This window comes from Medicago truncatula, chromosome 2 (genome assembly GCF_003473485.1).
Source record: "Medicago truncatula cultivar Jemalong A17 chromosome 2, MtrunA17r5.0-ANR, whole genome shotgun sequence".
Lineage (NCBI taxonomy): Eukaryota > Viridiplantae > Streptophyta > Magnoliopsida > Fabales > Fabaceae > Medicago > Medicago truncatula.
The window spans coordinates 10,952,677-10,970,209 of record NC_053043.1 but is presented as its reverse complement, the minus strand read 5'-3'; the positions used below and the strand labels follow the sequence as shown (position 1 = coordinate 10,970,209).

Sequence of the window (17,533 nt, the reverse complement as noted above, 5' to 3'; positions counted from 1 at the left end):
TTTGATTCAATTTTTTTATTTTTTTTTTATTAGTATTAGTTGATGTGATTGTTTTCTTTTGTCTACGTACACACCACATTAAATCCCTCAGTATATATTATTCATTGTTATACAATACCTACTTCTTCAGCAGTATCACATCACAACAGGACAAAAATTGTTCTTGGTAAGTGAATAAATCCCCAAATTGCCCTCAGAATAGTTTAAAATTTAGTGTCAGTTTGGGGTTTTCGCGTTTAAAACAAAATAGCAGATCAGAGCCCGCTATGCCACTAAACTATAGCACTTTGGGGAGGCCGTTGTTGCGAATTGCACCATCTCTCATGGATAACTCAATATTAAAAGAAAAAAAATAGTGGACCAGAGCCCGCTACGCCACCATACTATAGCCATTCACGGTGCAACCCACACGACCCCTACGCCACTATAAAGCCCAATTGACTACTTAGTCTAACATGCATTAATCAATAAAAGAATTGTATAACCTATAAATCAATATTAAAAAGCAAAATTAAGCATTAACACAAACCCTTCAACAACTGCATATCTTCTCAAACTAGGTTCACCAATAATAACTGGTTTATTCTTGCTTCCTCTTGACAAAATCTCGATACAACGATCAATCTCGTCGCCTTGAGCTATGATAGCATGAACGTTGCTGAGTCTAGCAAGTTCGGTCAGATCCTTTCCATACTTGGATATCTGATTAAATAATTAAAACGAATACTGAAATTTAGTGTTATTTGCTCAAATCTTCAATGGTGAAATATATTCTACTTCAAAAAATAAATAACTTCACTAATTCTTTTTATTGACATTCTTCATCAAGAATTCATCGTCAAGAATTCATTAACAAGAATCAACATCAACTAATTTTGAAATTAACGAAATAAAGTGAAAACGTTGGATATACCGGAGAATCTCTTTCGGAGTGGTGAAAAGAAGATGAAAGAAAATGATTTGAGCTAAAGAGAAGCTTGGAGGAGAGGACATTGTTGAAAACAGGGTTTCCGGTGTTCAAGGTTTTGTTGACGCCGTCGATGAGTGTGAGAGAAGGAGAACTTGTGGTGGAAGCCGTTACGGCGGTGAAGACCGATTTTCTTATCACTCTTCTCATTGCCATTGATGATTCTTTGAATTTTTTAGAAATGTTGTAGTAGAAAGCGAGATTAATGCTAATGTGGCAATGTTGTAGTAGAAAGTGAGATTAATGCTAATGTATGTATAATATTAATGCTAATGTATGTATAATATTTTATTTTATTTTATCAATATTAATTATATAAAAAATTAGTAGATACAATTAAACTTTTCACTGATCACATGGCTATGCTAACCAATGCCCTTAACACTCTTATTAATGAAATCAAAAATAGTATATTTACATTGAATTCAATAATATTTTAACTTTTAAAAAATAAAATTCATCACTTTTTATCATTTTTCAATGTGATATTTCTATTTTTATCCATCAGGTAACTCGTCTTTAGACCTATTTGCTTTGAGAGCTTGTGACTGCTTCCCTTTGGATTTTAGTGCTATAGACTTTGACTTTTTAGCAGAATCATGCTCATTGAGACTGATCTCATGAACCTTGAAAGAGCTCATAAGATCTTCAACACTTAAAGTGTTTAAATCTCTAGTTTCCTCAATAGCAATAACTTTAGGTCTCCATCTAGCAGGTAAGCTTCTTAGAATCTTGCTCACATGATCAAAAGCTACATAACCTTTCTTCAATATTTGAAGTCCAGAGACAAGAGTCTGAAATCTTGAGTACATTTCCTCAATACTTTCATCATATTTCATCTTGAACAACTCATACTGATGAAAAAGCATAATAACTTTTGCTTCTCTAACCTTCTTACTACCTTCATAGTTTGCACAAAGTGAAGCAAACATTGCCATTGCAATAGATTTGTCACTCATCTTCATGTACTCTATGCAAGGTATATAAGCAACAAGGATTCCTCTGATATTGTGATGTTTCTTGTAAAGCTTCTTATGAGTAGGAGTATGTTTCTTTCTATCAATAGCAGCTCCTTCTTCGTCAAGGATCAAGTCACCAACACCAGCTCCTCATCTAAACCCATGATGAGACTATACATGTTAGTTTTCCACCAAGAAAATTATTCAGGTTTTCCATTAAACCTTGGAGCTTTATTGGATTCAGATTTCTTATCATCAAAAGTACCATAGTCATAACTAACAACATTGTTATTGTTTCCAGAAATGGAACTTTCACCAAACATGTTTTTCTCATATATTTATCTGTTACATTGTTAAGTGTTAAGACAACAGACCAAGACTCTAGATACCAACTGAAGGTGGGAAAAACACAAGAAATGGGGGGTTGAATTGTGTTGTCTTTTTCTTCTCCTAAAACTGAGTTTACTGAGCAGAAGCTGATATAGTTCAGTTTGTGATGCAATGTTCAAAGTATAATTGTAGCGGTTAAGTAAAGAGAGAGATAAGGAAGAAAGACGCAAACCAATTATAGTGTTTCCTTCCACAATCCGAAAGTAGTCCACTCCTCCTTGCACTTCCAAGGAGAGTTCACTAAAATCAATACCTAATTACAAATGCTCAAACTCAATAGCAAGAGACTTCAAACTACTCAAGCACAACTGCAAGAGATTTCCTATGTTCAAGAACAAAATCAAGAGACTTCCAAGCACAACTGCAAGAGACTTCTATTCAAACAAAATTATAAAGAAAATGTTTGAGGTTGAACACTTGATATACAATCAGTGGTGTTCACAAATACAAATCAGATAAGACTCTTAAAACTCTAAAATTTCCAAGATATGAAAGTTGTTAAGAAATTCTAAGTGAACTTTGATGTGGAACAATTTCTGCAGAGGTTTGGCTCTAGTAAAATTGTTGTAAGTCTCTTGGAAATCTTTAAGTCTTCAATCATTTATATAGAAGTGTGAAAGAGACGTTGTTGATTGTTAGCACCCGTTTTTCCAACTTGAATTTTTTTTGCATAAATCAGAGTAAAACAACTAAAATAGGATGCTACACTTCTTTCAAATATAAATATAGTAAAGTTACTATTTATTTCAATCATCTCATATCATCAATTTAAATCTCAATGCAGCGGAAAACATTTAAATTAAACATCGTGTTGGCGCAACGACCTTAACTTAAACGACTTATTAAAATCCAGTCTAGACGAATCTTTAACATAAATTCATAATAAACACATAACACATGGAAAACAAACAAGATCCCCATCCCGTTACGTATCAGAGCGACTCTAAGACGACACGTGAGAGACAGTCACTCACTTCATCAGCTAACCTTGATTACCTGCAAGTTACCCAATTGTAAAGGCAACATTTCCAAGCAGAAGGGGTGAGATTTCACATTCAATAATAATAAGCATTTAATTCATCAAATGCATTTAACGACTTCAACCTCATCAATTAATAATAATAATTCTTCATATAGTACTTCATTAAATCATCAATCAACTTCTAGTCATCATTAATATCATATTCATCACATCATACACATTCATCATATAACAACATAATCATCACATCATAAACATCATCGTATAACATAAATATCACATCATAAAATCACCGTATAACAACATAATCATCACATCATGAACATCACATCATCAACATCATCGTATAACAGCATAATCATCACATCATAAACATCATCATATAACAACATAAACATCACATCATAAACATCCTCATATTATAACATAAACATCACATCACAAACATCATCATATAACAACATAAACATCACACCGTAAACATCATCGTATAACAACATAAACAACAACGATTAATAAATATTAATACTTCACATAGTTCTTCATTAACAACTCATTGATAAATGACAACTTAACGACAACGACAAGGCGACATTAACGATTTCAACTCGACAATGCAACTACAACTTCTTAATCATGCATGTGGTACCAACCTGAACATCAAGCCCTCAACTTCAAATGAGTATGCATAGACTCAACAACTTACAACTTAGACAACCTCAACAACTCATATGACTCCAATATCTTGGAACAACTTACAACTTGACAACTTTGACCAATATATGCAACTTAATGATTTAATAATCAATAACAGCAGAGACAACAACATACAACAACTTGAATCATAGCAACATTAATAATAACCACTTGGATGGTATAAACATGAATATTTTGTATAACATATCTTTTCCACATAAATATATGTAGCTCAAATTTACCAACAACATTAATCATTTAATTCAGACTCTCTGATACACGATATAATTATAAACACAATCAACAACAACAATGACAGCAACAATAACAACTTGCAACTTAACAACATTAACAATCAACAACAGCAATGTCAGCAACAATAACAACATTAACATCAACAACTTGAAAGATATAATTAACATTATTTCTATATCATACATTAATCACATAGTGTGTGTGTATATATATATATATATATCTCAATTATTCAACAACAATATTCATATTAATTCAGACTCACTGAAAGCTAATATAATTATAAACAACTTTCCTTCTTACCCCAAAGACCAACTCAGAATATCACGTGCGACACAGATCGCAAGAACTCTAGGTAAGGCTGACTGTCACTAAGTAACTCGCGGGGCAACTCTTTAACCTCCAAAAACAGGTTTCACGTAATCTTGATTTCTAATTCTAACTCTCCCCTTTTATATAAATCTTTAACCTACTTATTTTCTTTTATTTCCAAATATGTCCTCCAAGTCTCAATATTCTATTCTAAGATATATATATATATATTCAATATTTCTATAACAAATAACAAATATATTTCTATAACAAATATATTTTTATAACATATATATTTCTACACCAGATAAGAAATATATTTCTACACCAAATAACATATATATTTCTACATCAAATAACATATATATTATACTAATAAATACCAACCTATAACATAACAAAATATCACTCATCAAAATAAATCAACTAAATTATAAAAAGACATCTAAACTCAATAAAATAAATAAATATTAAAATAGGGCGTTACAAAAAGAGTCGTTGTTGAAGCTTGATAATCACCAATGATATGTTGCTTGATTTGGTTATTGTCCTAGGATGGAACAATTTCAAATTCATTCCTTTTATAGAGAATTACCAACGTAGTCACAATTGTTGTCTTGTATTGTACTATTGCAGACACAAATAACGAAGTAGTGGAGATAGTGGTTGTACAATTGTACTATTGTCCTTTTCTAACGCTCTTCGGCGAATAAGCATCCAATGCCTTCTAATTCTTCTGAAATAGCCGTTGCTCCAGGATTCTATTCTTTCTACAATGATGTGTAATCAAAAAGACAGCTTTTAACTAACTTCAACTTCCAATCTTCAACTTCTGATGATCTTCAACTTCTGGTGGACAACTTCTAATGAGACTACTTCTGATGATCTTCAGAAACTCTTCTCTTCAGATGCTCTTTTCTTCATATGCTTTCTTGCAACACAAGCTTCCCTTTTGTAGTTTTTATTGCTCTCATTTGTTCCTCCAGAACCTATGCTTGATTTAAATTTTTTCTCTATGATTTTGCACACTTAAACAAATATTAGCATGTCCAATTGGCATTTTTAATACATTGTTATCATCAAAGCTCAAAGTGGTATTGTCAAACACATTTTATTCCAACAGAGGGTAGTGCATGGTAGTGTGATGAAAGATGATGGACGAAGATATCGACGAGAGAGAGAGAGAGAGAGAGAGAGAGAGAGAGAGAGAGAGAGAGAGAGAGAGAGAGAGAGAGAGAGAGAGAGAGAGAGAGAGAGAGAGAGAGAGAGAGAGAGAGAGAGAGAGAGAGAGAGAGAGAGAGAGAGAGAGAGAGAGAGAGAGAGAGAGAGAGAGAGAGAGAGAGAGAGAGAGAGAGAGAGATGTGAAGAATGATGGATTAAAAATGTTTTTGTTTTCTAATTTATTTTTTTAGTTTATGTTTTAGAATTTTAAATATGGTAATTATAAATTCTAGATGAATTAAAAAATATTAAAATTACACAGTCAATATGACACGTGGTTAAATTCTGCTAACATGTTTAAATGAGGGACTAAAAGTGAAAAAATCTCAAATTACAGAGACCAAAAGCGGTATTAACCATTATATATTTCTATTGACAGAATCTATTTAGTTTTTTTATAAAAAACTTTAAACTGAAATTCGCTCGTATTACAGAGACCAAAGGCGGTATTAACCATTATATATTTCTATTGACAACAGTTATCATAACCAAAGCTTAGTTCCAGTTATTACTACCTATTTTTCAATGGCGAAACAAACTAATTTAAAATCGATTAGGTAGTGATAATTATTTCAATCAGATGAACATTCAAAGAAATTATTTCTTGGTCTTCGTTGTAGTTCGATCTAACATCTCCCTGTGTGTGTGCACGAGCGCTTATTTAAGGATGTGTTGGTCACTAGGCCAATAGCAAAGAAAAACAAGTTCTTTATCTTAACATAAGGGATTTAGCTCCTCAAATTACACATAGGGATTTAGCTTCTCAAAATTTCTTTGTTGTTTAATAAAATCCTCGAGGCAAGGTAAATGGCCCAAATAGATGAACTGTATAAAAGATGACACAAAAACCCATAAATACCATAAAAAAAATCAAGTCATATAAAAGCAATGTGAATAAAAATATTACATCATTGATGTTGGGATTTTCAAAGAGTCTGGACTCGTATTCATCTGAAACCTAAGCAACACACAAAACAAGAGAAATACGTGATATAAGTTTCCATTAATGCCAAGGTGGATAAGTTAATTTATCATTTAAAACACTACTTACTTGCACTCTCGAATCTCTTGAGACCGACTCAGAAACATCAATAGAATCTTTTGAGACCGACTCAGAAACATTCATAGATGTAATTGTATATCTTGCAAACCCGTCAGTAAAAGTATACCCTGATCAAATAATACACACAAAATAAGATTGTAACATTAATGTCCACATTAACAAACAACTTAAACCACCACCAACAGATCCATTAAACTCAATTTTCCAAATGAAGAGCAATGTAGAATGCAGGAAATGCGAAATATGCTCAAGAGAAAAGAAAAGTAGAACCTGGTGCACACTCGACATCATTGACGCAACATTCATATAAAGTAACTATTTCTCCCGCATGAGCCTCTAGAATCACCTGCCGAGAAGCAACCCAATTAGAATTTAAAAAGAGATATGGCAGAACAACTATACAAAAGTTCCCCAAAGACATTAGATTTAATGGGAAGATACACAGATCATGGTAAAAATATTTAAAATAACCTCCAACTCATCATTACGCCTCTGATACAAACTAGGAACCTGCATTCAGAGAGATAAGAGGCTTCAGCCACAAAATCGCTAGTCTGAATGCAAAAAATGAAAGCAGAGACATCAAAATAGTCTTATGAGTGCATACCACTGCATATTGTTTTCAACCCTTTTTCATTATTCATTAAACATAAAAGCTAAATCTAGAACTAGTCTTGATTGTATCAATATTTACAGAGAACAAAATGAGCTGATGACAAGACCAAAATATGCAAGAGAATAACATTAGAAGCATGGTTAGATAGATACTTTTATGTAGGACAAGTTTCTTTTAAAAAATGGTCAATACTGCGAATAGAAATAAAGTAGTAAGCAAGAATATGAATCTGTGCACTTTGTTAGAGAATAGAAGTCTTCAATGCATGGATTAGTAAGAAATGAATAATCTTAAGGTAAACTAATATTGAAAGATGCCAAAATTTTTCTGTCTTTGTTATTTATTCTTCCCAAGACAGAATTTAATTACAACAATAACTGTAGATCATCATAAATGCAATCCACAGTGCAAGACATCATGTGCACATAACCGATGCAGTAAAACTAGAATAGAGAGGAGCCTTAAACTCACCTCAAATGTCTTCCCAGTGTTGACGTTTGTAATAAAATCTCCTTTCCGAATGACACCCTCATAGATCCTTCACTCAATAAAATAATTAACATGTACACACACACATCTTTCTATATATTATGAGTCAGGATCTGTTATTATGTTTCAAACTTAACATACTTAAACCTTCACTAGCTATTTCTAGAAGGCAAACTAAATTAATCCAACCGCTGGATTGAAAATTCACATTAAGTGGATTGAACCTATAAAAATTCATAGAATACATGACATTCCATCACATCATCTTATTTTAGCATATAATATAAAACATAGTAAATATCTATTATTATAAAATGATTCAACGATTACATAAATTTAATTTGCTCGATGTCTGCGGATCCTAACTCATTATTATAGTTTGATGATTCATTTTCCATGTCATTAATATCATTTTCATGTCATTTATAAAATTAGTTTGAATTAGATAATAATAAAAAAAAAAAACAATTTAATTTAAAAGAAAATAAAAGAATTAAAAGATTAAAATTAATTGAAATATACAACAAACCCTAAAATTCATTTTGTCCCGGATCAATCAGATTTAAAAACGAAGAAATTTGATAATGTTCAATAGCAGAGTCATTCACAATGGGAATACAATTCATGTTTATTTACATTGCCCTCTCAATGCTGGCTCTTGCAACAAACGTAACTTCTTTAAACCAAGAACACTAATACCTATACAAATTCAAACTCACCTTAGAAGATCGAGACTCAACACTCTCCTCATGTAACTACTAACTAGTACAGCATACACAGTGACTCCACCAACACCACCGTAACTGAACTTAACCTCTCCAACGCAAACATTCAAGGTCCATTCACAACATCAATTTCAAGGCTTATACATTGTGAGGGTTACGTTTTAAACAGAGGAGGATTCTAAATCTAATTGATTGATTTGTTACATATTTCAATAAATTTTAGATTCTGAACAAATAATAAGAAAATAATTCCCTCAATAATTATATTTTAATTTATAAACATTTTAACAAAAGACAAAAAAAAAAAATACTAATTTCATTTAACATAATAAGCCTTAATACATCATAATAGAATTACAAAATATAAAAGAAAAAACTTATCTTTCCTCGAAAATTCATAAGAATCAGTTTCTTTAAGCATTTTGAGATACAAGATCATTTATTAACCCACCAATGTTCTCCAACATATCCTTCTCAACTGACAATGTTGTCAGACCGTTTAATCTCTTTTGTGACATTCTTGATGCATAAGAAAACAACCACCTTGAAGGGTGGTTTACACTTCACATAATTTTTCGAGCACTACTTTTTCATCCTGAAATATTTCGAGGTTGTAGATACTTGGAGCAACCAAAGAAAATCATCATATACAATATTCGAATTATAGTCACCTTACATATCAATAACCCAATTCCATTTCTTCCCTCATTGTGAAGGTGAAAATGGCAAAATTTAAGTTAAGGTCGACACAAAATTATGATAAAAAGTTTAAAAAGTAATTGAATATTAGTCGACATACAAAGGATAAATGTTATAATCGATGCATCATTGAAATAGAATGTGTTCAAATTGATATCTAACTTTCAGGCACTACATATTTGAATCATAGCAAAATAATTGTCCTAGAAGTTGCATGTTAATAAGTGAGATGTTACTCGTTATAGTGTGTGTATATACATTACAATTTAGTTGTTAGTATAAAGGAGTTGATATACTTAGTCTACCTCTAAATTAAACATAATTAAGCTATCAAAATTTAAGTATGCTTTCCACGTTTTACTATTGTATGAAATTTGGCAATTATTAAGCTCTTACATAAAAATAAAAATAAAAATAAAAATAAAAATAAAAATAAAAAATGGATTTCCCAAAACAAAACCCACCACTTTCTCCTCATAACATTAGAAAATTACAATGAAACACGACAATAAAATAAATGTTCAAAGAATAATGTTGTCTAGCGACATTGTAATAATAATAATAATAATAATCATGTTATTCTTCACCCATGTGTTAACTCTATGGATGAGGCTTCACTCTATTTATAATGGCTGCCGCTAAGCCCTCAGAATTAGAAGCAAGGTCACGAGTTTTTTCAGCATCTTGAGCAAAGATTGGAATTTGTTCACCATAAGCTTTTTCACAAGAGGAATGGTAAGATAAAACCTGTAATAGTTGGGTCCTTGCTTCTACAACATTGCGCTTTGCAACGGACGCAACAGTTACGGTTATAGCATTCATCATCTTTCCATATAGTTCCCGGCAAAAAGGAAGTGATTTGTCCTCTGAAATATGATACTCCTCCTCGAATCTAGGAATGAATTTTACTATGTTTCCTGTTTTAGGAGCCATCTGATAATCCATGAATTTTATTGTTTTATTGATTCTTATACTTGTTTCTTGAGTCTCAACCTCAAGGGCTGTGTATATGTTGAATTTAGGAGCGCTCTCTGCTTTTGGTAATATTGTATTGTAACACATCGTTGGGTTTTTTAATGTTTTGCACATACTCCTAACACGAGCTTCGGGGGTGCGAATAACATTAGCTTTTTTTGTGGGAATAGCATTTGTGGTGGGTGCAAACAACATAGATATTATCACAATGAGGAGAACAACGAGATGGGTTTTAGTGAAAGCCATTTTAATCTCACTCTTTGTTCTCCTCAACAAGAGAAGAGGAGATTAAGAGAATGAGAGAATGTGGGTGGGATTGAAATGGGGACATGTGAAGGGGTATTTAAAACTTTCAATATGTGAGTTTGTACGGATTTTTAGATTTCATATACCTAAGAATAGGATTTGTAACTAGTTTTATTTTATTTTTGTTAATTTTAGAATAATTTTATAGTTTTGTGGTGGATGTTATATTTTAACAACTACTATTATGCCCATTTATTTATGGTGATTTTCTTACTTGACTTCCTTTTATTTTGGAATTTGTTAAGAATAAGAGAGAAACTCCTCAAATTTAGTTTGTGATACATGGATTAATTCAAACTAATAAGTTTTCTTTGACCCCATTACAACAGTACCGAGTCAGAAAACAAAGCACGAAAATTGATATATGAGCAAATAATATTAAAAAAAAGAAAATGGTAAAAGAGTACCATTTTGTTTGCTTAGTCCAAGATTCCATTAGTTGTTATACAAGAGGGTAGAGGCTGAGCCTGGCCTATAACAAGAGTTATAACAAGAGTTATAATAAGAGTTTTAGCTAGATCTCAGCGCTTTTAGACTCTTCCAAGATGTAGATTTCTTTAAAAGCAGTCTCTCTTGTTCTTGTCACCTCTCGATTCATACGGATGTAACTTGTTGCGCTAAAAACACACTTAGAGCAAGTGTACTCTATCGCAGAAGTAGTATAAAAGATTATCGTATCCACAGGGATTAATTAACAAGTACCAAACTAATTAAGATTAATTTATTATTTAGACGAACAAGTAATAGAATGGTTTCGGTAACTAAAGAAAAAGTAATGACGAAGGATAAAAATGTGAAGATGTAATCAATAAAGAGAGGTCTAGGGTCACGGTTTCACTTGCAAGTTTCGATTCCCTAATGTCTAGTTCTAATCAAATTCCTATTTTCATTCAATCACCAATCCCTTTACTAAAACTATTAATCCGTTTGGTCATTCGTGATTAATATTCTTTCTCCTAAGTTAACACTTCGTTTGATCATTCAAAGAGTTGAAACTCAAGAAAAGCATAAAGAACAAAAAGGTTGAATGATTGGAAGACTAAAACTAAGGTTTGATCATGCAATAATTCTAGTCTCAATTGTTCTATAGGTCCACCAATTAATTGCAGTACGATCGCTGATCAATTAACTGATTGTTAACATGCAAAGGTTTGGTCATTCCTAATCATGTGATAAAATCAATAGAACAATTTAATTGGAATAGAAATAGAAATTATAATTAATAAACTAGAACATGACAAGGTATCTCAACATACAAGATTCACCTAAGACCCTAGAGACTAATTTAGCTATCCATAATCAAAAACAACACTAAAATAGAGATAGAATTCATGAAATTAAGAACAAGAAATAACCTAAAAGAAAGGAAAATTCTTGCTCCAAGACTCGAATCTTCAATTTCTATCTCCAAAGCTCTTCTCTTTGTTGCATGTAGTGTCTGTGTAGTGTGTCGTGAGTCTGCTCCCCCCAAAAAAAGAACTCCCTTCCTTTGATCTGTGATGCTCTATATATAGCCCTGTAAAATTCTGATTCACCGCCCCAAAATTCCTTCAACGTTAAGGATTTACTTCTTTCTATCACCGCCTCTTCCAATTTCCTTCACATCTAAGTCTTTTGTAAACCTCCTCTTTGTTTTGTCTCTTGCGCTACCTCTCTTTCTTTCTTTGTTCTCACCTAACTCATTCTTCTATTGTGCAGCAGCTACTTGTATTTGTTTGGAGGAAGATAATAAGTCTATCTTTTCCTTTTAATTGAGATCACCGCCCCTAACCTCTTGGGTACAACACTGGTGGGCCTGTAGCATTGATTAATCCAGCTTTTCTTGTAATTGTAATACTAGAGAGTAAAGAGTATGTCTTTGATGATTTTTCACTTCTATTATATAATATATATATTTTTTATATTCTACAAAATAAAATAAAAATAGTTAAGTATCTAAATAATAATAATACTAAATGTAATAAATTATATCCAAAATGTTAATATAAATTACACAATTAAGTGGTTTATCATAACTCATATCAAACAAATATTTTTTATTCTTGTACCCTCTCGATCTTAGGGAACTATATCATCAAAAGTAAAAGTGATCAAATTTGACTTTCCAAGATTTTGAATTAAAACAATTTATTTTTATAGAATTCCCTTAAACTTGTAATTATTAAAAATATATCAAATAATATTAGATTTATATAAAATTTTACATTGATTATTTATATGATATAAACATACAATCTAACAAGGAGAAATACAAGTTCATCAATATCAAGTATCTACCTAAGATTCTAAACAATCTCCGCATTCAGTCGCTAATTACAATGAGTGGAAGTGTTTGAGAATGTCATTAATGTTGATCATGTATCATATATCATGTTCTCAACAAATTGTCTTTCAATCTCAACTACATGGTTCTGCAACATATGATTGAAGAAAAAGAAGACTTCTCATATTCCATATGAAGTGGCTTTCACAATTACATTCAAGCATTTTAAGGTACCCCTGAAAAAGTGAATTATAGGAGAGGGATTATCAAATCTTTGACAAAAAGAATTTGACAACAATGAGGATATTTGAACCACTAAAGTTAAAGGAAGCTTTCAAAGTTTCAAATGAAAAAGAAGAAAAGAAGAAATAACATATGAAACCGAAGATAGAGAAGAGATTAACATTGAAGGTTAATCTAAAAATTAGAAAGTTAGGAACCTTTCAAGTCTTCTAGTAGAAGAAAAAGAAGATGACCCCAACATCCCTCAAAATTTGCTTATGGATGATCATATGGATAAAAATCCTCCAGAAACTCAGAAAGTTGATGCAGATACTAAAGATGGAACTTAAAAAATTGATAAAGTTCATGCATAATAACTTCAGAAGGTTGATGAAGTTGAAGAAGCTTATGGAGAAATACCTTAAAAAGCTAACGAAGTTGAAGAATTTCACAAAGTTACCGAAGATCAAGATATGCATAATGTTGCTAAAATTCTAGCCACACACATGCTTAGTGAAAACACTGTCATAAAGGAATCTGATGAAGATGAACTAGCTGGAAATAAAGTTGGTTTTGATCTGAATGTGGAGGAATTCAGCTCAGCTCGGACTTCAATGCAAGTGTCTTTCAGGATTCTCAGATGAAAAATGATGGAACAATTCCTACAACTCAAGTTTAGAATGTTCAAGAAAACATTCCTCATGAACAAAGCATTCCATCTGTTAACCAGATGTCTGCAGATCCTGCTCATGTAGCTTCAAGATTCCTCCCATCTGAGCAAGTTCAACACATGGACTAACAAACACTCATCATCAATTTGTCCACCTACTTCAGAAACATCTGGATCTATTAAAAGATATTTAGATTAGAAAGATGGAAAGACTTGAAGAAGAGAAAGTATTGATGATCAACCTACTTCAGAAGGTTATGCTTATTGATGCTTAAACTTCTCCTCCAAATGAGAAAGAGTTTTTCAGAGAAAGAGAAACATGCTCTGGACATTGAATCTCAAACCGAGGGATGCCATCTCATAAGGTACACATCTATTTGCACTATCATAAATCTAAATATTTTATGCATCAAATTTTGACATGTCCAATATGTGCACATGTTAGATGTTAAACATAAATGCAATAATGTTTGCAATTCTACTCCTTTCATGATGGTATTTTATTCATCTGCAACTACACAAGTCATATTTGATAATCAAAGTCGTTGCATGTTGTCTTATGCTTTAACAAGATATATTAAGGGTGCATTTAAAATGAATTAGTGTTATCATAATTAAACAAAAGGTTGTCTCTCTTATGTATAACTTCTTGCATAATATTTCCTCATTATTTGTCTAAAATCCCTTCTTAATTATCATGTTAAATGTTAAATAAGTTACATCATTTTGTGAATACGTATCTCTTTATATTTGTGAAAATATATGATTATGATGTTCTCAAAATGCATTTATATCCGAGTTATTAACATGAGCTTCAAACTAAATCATTATCATTATTAAATAATTCACATAAAGATTTATGTTTGTTCATAAATGGTGAATCATGATAGTCCTTAGACATGAATCATGTCAGTGTTATTTAATGTGGGGGTTGTTGGTGGTGGAAATGCGTCAGTTTATGCACTGAAATGGCGGGGGTGTGTGTACATGCAGACACTCCGATGCTCAAGTCAGTAGAGGTGGGTGTTTGCAGACACTCCGATGCTCAAGTCAGTGTTATTTAATGCGGGGGTTGCTGGTGGTGGAAATGCGTCAGTTTTTGCACTGAAATGGCGGGGGTGTGTGTACATGCAGACTTTGGGGTCTGCGAGGAGTCCCCTTTATATAGAGGTGGGTGTTTGCAGAGCCGTTGAAAGGCACATGTGTGCCCGACGATTACGAAATCGTGGGAAGTGTAACAGTCGGGGAGAGATTCGCGAGAACGTGGGGAAAGAGATTTTACAGTTCGTTTGAACTGTTCTCTATTGCTCTGTGCACCCCCTCTCGCGGGGAAAGGGTGTGTTGCGAGTAAAATGCGAAATATGGTATTTGGACTCTAAATGTTATTAGACCCAATTTACCCAAGTAATTGGGTCTTAGGTCTTTGACCGATCGAGAACACAAATAAAATAAAAATTCTTATCTTTTTTAATAACATCAACAATATAACATTATTATAATAAAAATTGTTTAAGAGAATAATTAGAATAACAAAAAAGTCAGCTTGACATCCTCCTAAAATTGGCTATTTTCTTTATATGGTATATAGAAGTATAGAAAAAAAAAATTATATATATATATATATATATATATATGTTCATATTAATTTTTTTTGAGGTAATATAGATTCATATTAATATTAATTAAAAATGCTTAATTTTTTCTTTTATCTATACCCAATTTTTTTTTTTTATCAATACTTAAATTATATTTTAATTTGCAATGAAATTAAATTAAATATTATTAAAACCGTTGGATTGGAGTTGCTCTAGTTGTATGTACCTTGTGTTGTACTAGGTTTTTATCTCGTCAGTGTTTCAGAAATAAACCTATTTTCCCCCTAACCCCATTGTCTCAAATCTCAATTTTTTGTGGCTTCATCAAGAACAGCCACAAACTAAAACAAAAATGTTATCTTTCAATGTTTTTCCAACATCATCATCTTCCTCTGTCACTTTCACGAAACCAAATCACCATTTTTCCATCAATGCATCACCAAATCTTCTCAACAGGTTTCACCATGAAAGCTCCAAACTTTCCTTCAAACCCATATCTCAGATCCATCATTCAACCACAAAGTTATCATCTTTCAACAGATTTCTCACACACCCTTTTGAGTTTTCACCAAAACCCAGAAACCAAATTTTGAAAGCTGTATCTGATGAAGGTGAAATTTCACAACCCATTAATCCTAAACCCAAGAATCTCAAAAAACTTGCTCTTGTTTTTGGGTTTTGGTACTTTCAAAACATTGTTTTCAACATTTACAACAAGAAAGTGTTGAATATTTTCTCTTTTCCATGGCTTCTTGCTTCTTTTCAGCTCTTTGTTGGTTCCATTTGGATGCTTGTTCTTTGGTCTTTAAAGCTTCAACCATGTCCAAAAATCTCAAAACCTTTCATTTTTGCACTACTTGGACCTGCTTTGTTTCATACTATAGGTCACATTTCAGCTTGTGTTTCGTTCTCTAAGGTTGCTGTGTCTTTCACACATGTTATTAAATCAGCAGAACCTGTTTTTTCTGTCATATTTTCTTCTGTTCTTGGTGATAGGTATCCAATTCAGGTTTGGCTTTCAATTTTACCAATTGTGCTTGGTTGTTCTTTAGCTGCTGTTACTGAGGTATCTTTCAATGTTGGAGGATTGTGGTGTGCTCTGATTAGCAATGTTGGTTTTGTGTTGAGGAACATTTATTCGAAAAAAAGTTTACAAAATTTCAAAGAAGTTGATGGTTTGAACTTATATGGTTGGATTACTATACTTTCATTTATGTATCTTTTTCCGGTAGCGATTTTTGTGGAAGGTTCTCAATGGATTCCAGGGTATTATAAGGCGCTTGAAGCTATTGGAACCCCTTCGACTTTTTATATTTGGGTTTTGGTTTCTGGTCTGTTTTATCATCTTTATAATCAATCATCTTATCAAGCATTGGATGAAATTAGTCCATTAACTTTCTCTGTTGGAAATACAATGAAGAGAGTGGTAGTGATTGTGTCTTCGATTTTGGTGTTCCGGAATCCGGTTAGGCCTCTTAATGGTCTTGGATCTGCCATTGCTATTCTCGGGACTTTTCTGTATTCACAAGCTACAGCTGCAAAGAAAGCAAAGAAAATTGAAGGGGAAAAGAGTAGTTAGAGAAGTAGAAAGGGGGTAAGAAGAGAGGAAATTTTTGAAGATGATTACTGTTTGATTATTTTAGTAGTACTTTTAGTCATGTTAGATTTAGACATTCAACAAGATCTTCCATTCTTGTTTCTTTTGAACTATTGTTGTGATTTTTCTATTGATATTTCAAAGCAGTTATTTTAATTTGGTTTATTTTCATGCAAATAATTGTTTTGCTTGATTTATGTTAAGCCCTGTTTGGATAAACAACCTAATTAGTAGCTTTTAGCATAAATGCTTATCATATTATTTTCATATCTATAAGCTGTTTTCATAAGCTATCCTAGAGAGCTTATGAAAATAAGTTGAGAACTGCTTATGCACATATGATAAGTTTTGTTAAACAGTCTCACAAGTGCTTATGTTGATAGATAAAAGAAAACTGACTGCAGTATTTTGATTAACCTCATTGTTCCTTAGTGCTTCAGTAGGCTAATAGGAGATTCACTTGTTAGTTGAACTTCTAGTGACTGAATCTTATGTTCTATCTCATCCAAGTTTATTTCCACTTTCATTTTG

General features: G+C 32.1%; 1 protein-coding gene across 1 annotated transcript; it reads left to right on the top strand.

The window, feature by feature from the left end:
* The first annotated feature begins 15,639 nt into the window (after window positions 1–15,639).
* Window positions 15,640–17,167, top strand: LOC11416770 (xylulose 5-phosphate/phosphate translocator, chloroplastic). Its single transcript, XM_003594433.4, has one exon. It carries the CDS (start codon window positions 15,758–15,760, stop codon window positions 16,982–16,984), a length of 1,227 nt encoding a protein of 408 aa, XP_003594481.1. The 5' UTR covers window positions 15,640–15,757; the 3' UTR covers window positions 16,985–17,167.
* Window positions 17,168–17,533: the final 366 nt, after the last annotated feature.